We start from the raw sequence: 12,212 nt of genomic DNA, 5'->3' as shown, positions 1-12,212 counted from the left end.
AACGTTGTAGCCTCTATGGTTGTAGCCTAGCATAGTGGACAAGTTGCTGTTAGCTGACAGTGAGGCATGTACATGTCCATCAAAGTGACCACGCCCTAATTTATGCAAAAGCTTTAAGGCTTAATATTAATTAAACAGATGAGTAGAGAAAATATTCACCCCCCCAATCCATATTCATGAAGGGGGGATCTAACTATACAGAGAATATGGTTTTTTGAACCACGATGTAAACATGTTTAATTCTGCTCTAAAGTTGGGCATTTTAACATTGGGGTCTATGGAAATTCTGCAGACTGCTCCTACTGGCCACTAGATGAACTGCAGTTTGAGACACTTCCGCATTGGCGTCCCGGCTCTTCCCCAGAGTTTGCCGCTTGTTAGCAACACGATATCTTGATATGAAGAGGAGTTAGCCCTTAACCGTCACTCAAGATGGAAGAGACATGTCTGCCAGAAACCTGAACAATGTCTAGAGCCTTTAATATTCCTGGGCAAATCTCATCCATACCTGGCGCTGTGATATTGGGATATGGGTAAAGCTTCCCAATAATCTTCCAACGTTTCATTATCCATCAACAACATTTTGGATGTGTTTGGGAGCCCTTCAAAGTACCAGCAGGGACAGACATTTGGAGGGACTATTGCTCTAAACTAGAAAAAGGGCCCGGCCCCCCCCCCCCCCCCCGAAAAAAACATAAGAACTTTTGAATTTGTTTCTAAATGAAATCCAGGGACATTTTTTGTTTTGCGGTCCATATCTCATTAAAATATCTAATGTTACTAACTATTAAAGAAAAAATGGGGACGATTCTGTTTTAATGTAGGCTAGTTTGACCATTGTAACTTCTGTGCAGACATACTGATAAAATAGGGCTTCTAAGTAACTTTCTTAAATAAACTCACTAATTAATTAAACCAGTTCAATAAGCATTATTCGTATTCTTATCATTCTTTATGAGCGCAGTAACGGTAAGGTATCTAATTACTTATTTCTTTAGTATTCCATGACTTAATAAAGGCGTTGTTAAACTAAAGTGGTAGAGACATGGCAGAAATCGTACAATAAAGCGGGACAGTGAAGTGTTCTCCGTGAGAGGGCGCTCAAGAAAAGAGAGCGAGCGGCCGTTGAGGGAGTATACGGAGCACATGAAAATACACAGAAAGACAGAAGCACAATAACAAGTATATTTAGTTTTTTGTGTGTAAATAACCGATGGTTTCAAGAGGAAGTAAAGTCCCCTGGTTTGTCCCCTACTCTAAGTGCCATGAGAAAACTCAAAATCAATTTAAGCATATTTAAAAACGGGGACATTTCCGGGGACAGATTGACTTGCATTTGGTATGATCACCATAGCCATGAGGCCAGATTGTAAACAAAGTCACGTGACTGGGGGCAGATGACAGCTCTGACAAGGTGTGTTTAATCGCAGCGAGACGCTACAATAGTAATTGTGGGCTTATCATGTTTATTCGGCCACAACAGAAAAAAAATGGGCAGGTCAGCCAAAAAGGGCAAAAGGGCCGTTGCCCGGGCAACATTAGCCCGTACCTGCGCACGTCCCTGCCTGACAGTATCAGGATATCAGCAGCTCTCCTCCTGAGCTGAAAACTCTGAATCCCTGTGTTCCTTTCCTGAGTCATCTGGGGGCTGCCAGAACTTTCTTGATGCGAACAGTGGTCAATCTCATTGGCCTTCCCAATCTCTTGCCTTTATGTCGTTTTTGTTTCAAAATAACCCTGGAACAACCAGGCTCAAAAGACTAAATGACCTAATCCATTGTCTAGAAGCAAGTTGGCTTCATTGATCCTTTGACCATAACTCTGAGGAGCCACTCCCACAATGTAACTTATCAGCATGGCCCACTTGGTTTCAATACTTAATGAAACATTTTAATCTTTTAAGATTCTTCACACTGTAAAATCACTCTTGATGACTAGGAAAAAGTGTCCACCATAATCAAATAAGATGATGTCAATGCCGGGAATTACGAAAAAAAATAAGTTTCATGGAAGTGATGAAGACTGAGATGAAGAGGAATGCAGAAAACAAAGTAGAGCTTTGGGATTTCAGTCTTAGCTACAGAGAAAGTAATAGTAGGGGCAGGACGGATGAGAAGAGATATATCAGCTGCATAACGGAGAGCTTTGCCAGAACACAGCAGCTTCTCAACACGTCTCTCTAAAGATGGAGACTTCCCAAAGGGATGAACTCTGCTTTCCACAACTCTTCAACAAATCCTGCAGCAAGCCTACTCCAGCTCAGTCAGATGTCCTGCTCGCTTACATCCTGCAGTCCTTCATCGCTCTGATCACTGCAGCTCTCAACCTGCTGGTCATCATCTCTATCTCCCACTTCAGGCACTGACAAACTTTCAGCTTAAGCTTGTATATGTTCATGATTGAAAAGTAACATGATTTAGCAACGCATATATTCATTTTAATGAATGTTTCAGATAATAGTTGTGCTGTTTTAAATGATAACATATTCTAACCTGACGTTGTGTGACAAAATAGTTAAAGCAGACACTCCACAACAAAAGCATTGTTGTTCCAAGCTATTGTTGATAATTTTATTTATTCTTCCTTTCCAGGCAGCTCCACACCCCCACTAACCTCCTCATCCTCTCCCTGGCTGTCTCAGATTTCATTGTGGGCCTCATTTTGATGCCTGTTGAAATCATTTTAACAGAGGCTTGCTGGTACTTGGGTGACCAGATTTGTGTTCTGTATAATATTGTTACTTTTACCATTTTATCTGCTACTGTCGGAAACATGGTGCTCATATGCATTGATCGTTATTTTGCTATTTGTGACCCTCTACATTACACCATCAGAGTAACTCTGAACAGAACAAAAATCTGCATCTGTCTGTGTTGGATTTGCTCTGTTATCTATAATTGTCTAATTTTAAAGGACTTTCTGAGACAACCTGATTCACATAATTCTTGCCATGGAGAGTGTTTAGCTGTCATTGACAATATCACAGGAGCTGTTGACTTTGTCGTTACCTTTATTGTCCCCATTACTGTTACCATAGTTCTGTATATGAGAGTGTTTGTGGTGGCTGTGTCTCAGGCTCGAGCCGTGCGATCTCATGTTATCGCTGTCACTATGCAACGTTCAGTTGGTGCAACTGTTAAGAAATCTGAGATGAAAGCAGCCAGGACTCTTGGTGTGGTTGTCCTTGTGTTTCTAATATGTTTTTTTCCATATTACACTCCATCCCTTATGGGTGAGGATATTGGAAATAGTAGTTCAACCTCACCCATTGTAGTCTGGTTGCTGTATTTTAACTCTTGTCTGAACCCATTGATTTATGCCTTGTTATACCCCTGGTTTAGAAAATCTATCAAGCTCATTGTTACCCTTAAGATATTTCAATCCTACTCGTGTGATTCTAAAATACTGTAATGACGGACTGGGGTTGAGATATATTCTAAAAAAACTCTGTTCAGATGGACATATTTTTGCTATTGTTGCTGAGTCACTCAATTAAAGTCAGAATGCAATGTGCAATGATTACACATTACGTACTGTAGTAAAACATTATGTAACAATAAAATATTCAATCATTTTTGGAAAATATTACATTGCGTGGAAGAAGTAGTCGTTTTTTACCTGTGCTGACTTCAGTGTGAACAATATTCTTCTTAATTTAGTAGACAGTATGCATTACAGACTGATTGATTAAGTTGTTTGCAGAAGGTCAGTGTGCAACTTCAAACAAAAAGACAGAGCTGTCGCATGTGTGTGTGTGTGTGTGTGTGTGTGTGTGTGTGTGTGTGTGTGTGTGTGTGTGTGTGTGTGTGTGTGTGTGTGTGTGTGTGTGTGTGTGTGTGTGTGTGTGTGTGTGTGTGTGTGTGAGAGAGAGAGTGAGAGAGAGAAAACGGAGAGAAGGTTTTACTGACACATAACAGGTTTGGTTCTCCAAAACACTGACGATACAATATAACAAGAACAAAAATAAATCTCGTTGAGTGCTAACACATGTTTATTTTAACATTGCCTGTTATCATTTAGATGCACTTTCTCTTTCAACAATGAGGGATTAAAATGTAGAAAAACATTAATAATATTTAGGCTGACATTAAGAATTAAAGCTTCAGGCAGCGATGATCGGGACCTCGCGAGGGCTGCTCGATTAAGGTAAAAATCATAATCATGATTATTTTGGTCAACATTGATATCATGATTATTAAATATGATTATTCATTGACTTTGAAAACATCCATTTATTGAACTTTAAAAAAAGGAATAATATTCATTTGAACAGTATCTTTTGAACAGTTGATTACCCTGAACTTTAAGTATAATTCAACTGAAAAACCAATATAAATATAAATAAAATAAATTATACATTTATATCTACATTTAAATAAATAATATCAAATTAATAAATACCAACAAATAAGATCAACAAATATGTTGGGGCGCACTTCCATAACCTACTGAACATAATACATATAATAAATGCAAATAAATTAGATTATTGCCAAAGTATTCAGCTGAAGCCACATCTTTTTCAACTTCTCCAAGGCCTTTGTCATGAAGGGCAGGCCAGAGTTCGAGTTATGTGGGAGCCAATGGGAGCTGTGCTCCCATATGGAGGGGTCTGAGCTCCCATAAGTTCTAATATTACACTAGATAGTAAACTAGAATGCTTTTCAGCCATAAACCTTGAACAATTAAATTCAATGATTCTCTCTTCTAAACCATCAACGTATATCTTAGACCCGATTCCAACTAAGCTGTTAAAGGAAGTTTTTCAATTAATTAGCACTTCTTTATTAAATATTATGAATATGTCTTTATTATCCGGCTATGTTCCACAATCATTTAAAGTTGCAGTAATAAAACCTCTTCTTAAAAAGCACAACCTCGATCCAGAGGTTTTAGCCAACTATAGACCAATTTCTAATCTCCCATTCCTCTCAAATATTCTGGAGAAAGACAGCTGTGTGATTACTTAAAAAAACAATGATTTATTTGAAGATTTTCTGTCTGGCTTTAGAACACATCATAGCACAGAGACAGCTCTGGTTAAAGTCACAAATGACATTCTAATAGCCTCTGACAAGGGACTTGTCTCTATTCTTGTTTTGCTCGATCTCAGTGCTGCATTTGATACTATCGACCATGATATCCTATTGCAAAGACTAGAGCACTTAGTTGGCATACAGAGAACTGCTTTAGGCTGGTTTAGGTCCTATCTATCTGAACGCTCTCAGTTTGTACGTGTCAACGGTGGATATTCCATGCAAACCAAAGTTAGCCATGGAGTGCCACAGGGCTCAGTGCTCGGACCTATTTTGTTCACACTATATATGCTTCCAATAGGCAATATTATAAGGAATCATTCTGTACATTTCCACTGTTATGCGGTAGATACTCAACTATATTTATCCATCAAGCCTGATGAAACCAATCGCCTATATAAAATTCAAGACTGCCTCAAGGACTTAAAAACGTGGATGACCTTAAACTTTTTGATGTTAAACACGACCAAAACTGAAGTTATTGTACTCGGCCGAAATAATCTACGAAACAAATTATCTAAAGATATACTAGTTATGGATGGCATTCATTTGGCCTCCAGTGAGACTGTAAGGAATCTTGGTGTTATATTTGATCAGGATTTATCCTTTAACGCCCACATAAAATCAATCTCAAGGACCGCCTACTTCCATCTACGCAACATTGCCAAAATCAGGCATATCTTGCCTCAAAACGATGCAGAGAAACTAGTCCATGCATTTGTTACTTCTAGGCTGGATTATTGTAGCTCCTTATTATCAGGGTGTACCAAGAAGTCAGTTAAGTTGCTTCAGCTGATTCAAAATGCTGCAGCTCGTGTACTAACCAGAGTTAGGAAAAGGGACCACATTTCTCCTGTTCTGGCTGCCTTACACTGTCTCCCTATAGAACACAGGATAGAATTTAAAATTCTTCTTCTCGCCTAAAAAGGCCTTAATTGGCAGGCGCCATATTACCTTAAAGAACTCATTATACCCTACTGTCCTACTAGGGCATTGCTTTCCAAGAATGCAGGGTTGTTGGTTGTTCCTAGAGTCTCTAAAAGTACAATGGGAGCCAGAGCCTTTTCTTATCAAGCTCCACATTTGTGGAATCAGCTTCCAGTTTGTGTTCGGGCGGCAGACAGCCTATCTGTTTTTAAGAGTACGCTTAAGACCTTCCTTTTTGATAAAGCTTTTAGTGATACAATAAAATAATCTAATAAGAGTGCATTGACGTAGCTACTGAAATTATTTCATTATTCACACACAAATAAAACAAAAATGTTCTGCTCCTTAAAGGCGACATTTACCATTTCATTATGTACCTTTAGGTTAATATGAACCGACTTCGGCCGAGATGGGCGCCTCCAGTGTAAAAAAACTACAGTAGCCATACTAATGCAATGAGTACAACTTTGTACGGAGCCATACACATCAGCGTTGCGAGCTCATTTCCATTGGTTTCATGTCTGTGCACTGCAGCAGCGCGCACCGCTCACAACCGAGAAACATCTCAACTTCCGTAAACACAAGTGTACGGCAAATATGGAAGATAAATTCATTTCACAGCGGGTGGATCGTAACCCTTACTTGATCTGTCCGGCATGTCCCCCATATTCATGGTATGTGCACCGCTGCTAAAATGTAACACAATCATTAATATCCTCCACTTTCCAGTATCAAGTGTCGTTTTCCGGGACACACCCCCACACACAATATTGTGTCTCTGTTTTGATCTGTTTTGATCTGTGTGTATTTACGGTATTTACATGAGCACAGAGCGGATCAAAGCAGAGACATAAACACCGTTTTTTAGGGAAAACACTGCGGTCCCACAGACAATATTGTATCTTTAACAATCAACACCTTAAATGGGTAAAGATGGTCGCTTAACGTAAGGTATGCCTACAACCTGCATCAGCGCCCTTACAAGTCGGCACAAGAGTAGACATGCAGAGCCGGACCGACGCAGTAAAGTTCCACACCGCCTGACAGCAGACATGAAACAATCATTTAAAACAAGACGTAGCCTATAGACATGCAAACATACCGCAAGCTCATCCATCAGCTATGACTCCCCCCTCCCCACTGAGCTCGGTTTACTGTGCATAACTTTGGGCAAGGTTCATAGTTTTAAATATTGTAAATCAAGCAACTGCCGGTGTTACAGTATAAGTTGAGTCATGACAACTGGCGACATTCTATTATTTTCGTCATAGGAATCCGGGGCGTGTACATTGAGGACCCATTGTTGACTTACCAGGAAAGAAACATCGTTTGTCGTTTACGTTCATCTTTTGCTATATCTGCCTTCCTAAGATCACTTTGCTGCACATTCAGTACTCGTATGTGAGGTTGTGGGTGAGAGTCCGATATCGTGACGCTTACAGGGAGTTATCGAACATTACAAAGTAGGTGACTGTGTGGATGCCTGTTCAAAACATTGCAAACTTCAATAAATCATTTAAATTATATATTTGTGTCCGACTTTCATTTGTTCATCTTTCTTAATGTGATGTATAGTAGCTTTGATAGCTGTCCATACCTTCAGACAGCCTAAAAGTAAAACACAAGTTGTTTATTCACAGCCCGAACGCTCATCGAGATGACTGGATCAGTCATGAAACTTGTGATCAGCTCCGATTAAATTGTGATATCAATTCTGTAGCTAACCTCCAGGGAGCACGTTTATTTTATGAAATACCTGTATCCCTCTCATCACAACAAGACTCTACACTGTGCAGGAAAAACAATTACATACATGAAAATAACCTTGATGCATGGGAATTAAACACACAAACTATCTTCCGTGGCTATACTGATATGTCACAGTAACGGTAAACCACAGAAAAGTAAGTCCAGCGGGGCACAAGTTGAATACATATAATACGGTAGTTCTATTATGCCTTTAAGCCTATACGTTTAACGTTTATTTCATAAAATAAACGTGCTCCCTGGAGGTTAGCTACAGAATTGATATCACAATTTAATCGGAGCTGTGATGTGATGCTAGTTGTCATGACTGATCCAGTCATCTCGATGAGCGTTCGGGCTGTGAATAAACAACTTGTGTTTTACTTTTAGGCTGTCTGAAGGTATGGACAGCTATCAAAGCTACTATACATCACATTAAGAACGATGAACAAATGAAAGTCGGACACAAATATATAATTTAAATGATTTATTGAAGTTTGCAATGTTTTGAACAGGCATCCACACAGTCACCTACTTTGTAATGTTCGATACCTCCCTGTAAGCGTCACGATATCGGACTCTCACCCACAACCTCACATACGAGTACTGAATGTGCAGCAAAGTGATCTTAGGAAAGCAGATATAGCAAAAGATGAACGTAAACGACAAACGATGTTTCTTTCCTGGTAAGTCAACAATGGGTCCTCAATGTACACGCCCCGGATTCCTATGACGAAAATAATAGAATGTCGCCAGTTGTCATGACTCAACTTATACTGTAACAACGGCAAATGTGAACTCTGCTTTTTGCAAACAATGCGTCTTGTGATAACCTGTAACTATGACGAACATTTTATGACATTAAATAACTTTAAATAACTTTTACCTTGTAGATATGTTCTCGGGACAGAACCAGCTTACTCCTCCGATGCGGGAAGAAAATATGGTAGAACCCCTCCCCCCCTCAGCTTCTAAATAATCATTATAAAACGGACAAGTCAAATCAAGCAATCTGATTGGTTCTTAGCCGTGATATACTGAGCGTATACCACGGGTAGAATTGTAAATTACTTTTCACAACAAGTCAGTATCCCTCCGCGTCTGAGAAAAACAGTATACCGTTGGGCTGTTTGCTTTTCATACTGGAACAAGAAAGCAGCGGAGAAGCAACGGGGCAGAAGCCCTCCTTTTTGACGCAGCGGTCCAGACATAGACATCAAACGCCAAAACATATTCAGTGTGCAGTTCCTTTGGCATTAGGGCAGGGATATCTAGATACTTTTGAAGGTTTAACATAATGAATTGTGCTACTTTTAAAGCAAGCAACGATGTTTTCAAATCTGTAATCAAAGAGGTCCGCAAAAACGCTATTGACCAATCAGATTGCTTGATTTGACTTGTCAGTTTTATAAATATATTAAAATGTCTTCCGTTACGAAACAAACTTACAAAGCATAAAATGGAAACATTTAAGATTAACTTCGACCTCCGGGGGGGTCTTACTATAGTATTGAGGAGTGGATTGAGCAGTGCCGATCTCCAGAAAAAAAGCACCTAAACTACGACATGCAGAGCTACGTGAAGAGCAGGTAGACCAACTGGAAAAGTAGCACCACTCAAAGCTTTCTGATGCGGGTCTTGAAACAAAGCAGAGAAATTATGACCGTTAGTAGCCAAAGGTGCTAAAGCTCTCTCCAGAGCTACTGGAAGCCGAATCTCGGGGACCGGAGAAAGTGGAGCAATATTCTCGCCACGCCAAGCAACAGCCTCGAACAACCTCAACCTATACAAGTGACCACGTAAGCCATGCTACTGATGCTGGACAGTTTTTCAGTGGATGCACAATAAACAGCAACATACACATTAATGTAAGTAAACAGCCAAATAATGGATCAACGCTCTCTGTCTAATATGTTCGCTTGCTGTTAGTGTTGTTGCATAGCAACCACCTTGCACTATGTTTTGTGCAGAAGGCAACGGAGGGACTATTTTTTTTTGAACATCATTATTTACTAATAAAAAATATTTAAATTAGAGTGTGTATTTTTCTTTCATATTGCCACACTTCGTAACCGTTTTATAAAAGCAATAGCTCACTTCAGGCCGTGATATATGCTCATTATATCACAGCTAAGGGGGTTGTCGACCCGACGCTTCGCGTCGGGCCGAACCACGCCCCTTAGCTGTGATATAATGAGCATATACCACGGCCTGTCGTGAGCTATTGCTTAATTAGAAGCTGAGTAATCGGCTGCAGAGCAAGCTGCTGATGTATGTGCTCAGTGGGCGGAGTTACAGAGATAAACATAACTTTGTTCTTATTTCTTAACATGATTGAGATTTATAGAACGTACAGCACTCAAGATTAAAATAGTTCTACATGATTGATTCATGTTTCGACGAGAAACATGAATAAATGATGTCTCATATATTAACTGCATATTTGCAAATTGAACAACCCCACTTTCCCCTTTTTTTCAGTGTGGCCACTGTTCCTTAGTATAGTTGTTTGTGCTCAGTTTTCTCCATCTTTTCTAAAGTGCTCTATCATCTGAAGCACTTTGACATAAACATCTCAAGGTCATACCTACATCCATAACCTACATCTTGATTATCATTTGCATCTCTAAAATGTATTTTACATTTGTGCCAACTGTGATGTTAGAGTGACTCCAAACTTGATTTAATCTGTAAAGCACGTGGCGATTCAAAGTGCTATATAAATTAAATTGCCTTGCATTGCCTTGATAGAGCATTAATCACAGAAGTTGTCATGAATGCTTGTTTAAACATATATATATATATATATATATATATATATGTATTTGTATGTATAAAGTATGACATAAACATACATTTGCAGATAATCCATCAACACAAAGCCTCTTCTGAGCATCTGCCGCTGGTGTAAACAATGTTGTGTGTTGGACGTTTGGATATGTTACAGTGTTCAAACACATTACATGATGCATTGATTCCGATGTACAGCATTTAAAATATTGTGATTGACATGCATATCACAGGTTTTTTCACTATTTACTACCTTTAAACTTCTTTCAAAAAGAAGCCACTGTTAATTGTATTGGGTTTATTGAGCTGTCAATATAATGTAATGATTTGGTACAGCAAATGTTGCTCCCTAGCTAGCTATCTAGCATCAATCGTGTGTAGGGCACAGCATCCATGTGTGATTTGAGACAACGCTACCTGGTTGACATTCACGCAATGCGCAAGTGTTTACATTATTTAACAAGACATTGTTCAAAGGGAAGTATTTGAATTGTGACACAGCAAGGGACTCACATCAGCATGCACGAGTGGCCGGCGCAGGTGCAAAACAAATCAAGAAGCTCAGATTTGAACAAACACAGAGGGGGTGTTATCATCTATTTGCTGCGGGCTAATGCACTTTAAACTTTTTTTAAAAATTGCAACTGCATAAAAAGTATAATTCACAAGTTTGTCTTTTCAGTGGAAGATGCAACTTCCATCATGGGATGATAACTATTTTCATCTCCTCACAGAGTTTTCATCATGTGTTGATGTTTGGATCTTACATCATTTGCTTTGGAGCATGGATGACGTCCTTTACACCTCTGATTGGGAGGATCCCTCTGAGATGAGAGTTTGAGATCATCTGACATGAACACAAGAAGGTGTGAATTCTTAATGAGAGCAATGCGCTGATGTTTGTTGTGTAAAGTTCCTGACAAAAAATCCAGTCTAATGGGCTTCATTAGTCAGGTAGAAAGGTGTGTGTGTGTGTGTGTGTGTGTGTGTGTGTGTGTGTGTGTGTGTGTGTGTGTGTGTGTGTGTGTGTGTGTGTGTGTGTGTGTGTGTGTGTGTGTGTGTGTGTGTTTGGTAATGTAAAAGCTAAAGGAATGGTGAAAAAACATATTGTAAGATGCACATATTTACCATAATTTGTGAATTCCATGTGAAAAGTTAGGAATTCCTTGTCTCACCACACCGAGGACTCTGACACCGTTTCATTAATCATTACATTACATTGCATTTAGCTGATGCTTTTATCCAAAGCGACTTACAATAAGTACATTCGACCAAGAAGATACAAACTTGAAGAAAACAGAATCATTTAAGTAAATCAGGTTTCATAGAGCCAAAACATTTCAAGTGCTACTCAACTAGCTTTAGATAAGCCAGTCCTTTATCAGTATATACATGCTTTTTTAGTAATTTATTTCTCGAAGTGGAGTCGAAAGAGAAATATTTTTCAGTCTGCGCCGGAAGATGTGTAAGCTTTCTGCTGTCCTGATTTCAATGGGGAGCTCATTCCACCATTTTGGAGCCAGGATAGCAAACCCACGTGTTTTTGATGATGGGAACTTGGGTCCCCCTCGCAGTACGGGTGCAGCAAGCCGTTTGGCTGATGCAGAGCGGAGTGCACGTGCTGGGGTGTATGGTTTAACCATGTCTTGGATGTCGGAAGGGCCGGATCCATTCACAGCATGTGAAGTACAAGTACCACTGTCTTGAAGTGGA

General features: G+C 39.5%; 1 protein-coding gene across 1 annotated transcript; it reads left to right on the top strand.

The window, feature by feature from the left end:
- Positions 1-2,185: 2,185 nt before the first annotated feature.
- Positions 2,186-6,773, top strand: LOC307029732 (trace amine-associated receptor 8a-like; the record flags this gene model as incomplete). Its single annotated transcript, XM_079665813.1, has 2 exons — positions 2,186-2,358; positions 2,592-6,773. The coding sequence occupies 2 exons, from the start codon at positions 2,186-2,188 to the stop codon at positions 3,409-3,411; spliced, it is 993 nt and encodes a 330-aa protein (XP_079521939.1). The 3' UTR covers positions 3,412-6,773.
- Between the last annotated feature and the right edge of the window lie 5,439 nt (positions 6,774-12,212).

Source organism: Notothenia rossii (assembly GCF_949606895.1).
Source record: "Notothenia rossii genome assembly, chromosome: 2".
Taxonomy (NCBI): Eukaryota; Metazoa; Chordata; class Actinopteri; order Perciformes; family Nototheniidae; genus Notothenia; species Notothenia rossii.
Note: the sequence above shows the minus strand (reverse complement) of the source record. Positions and strands in the feature narration are given on the sequence as shown.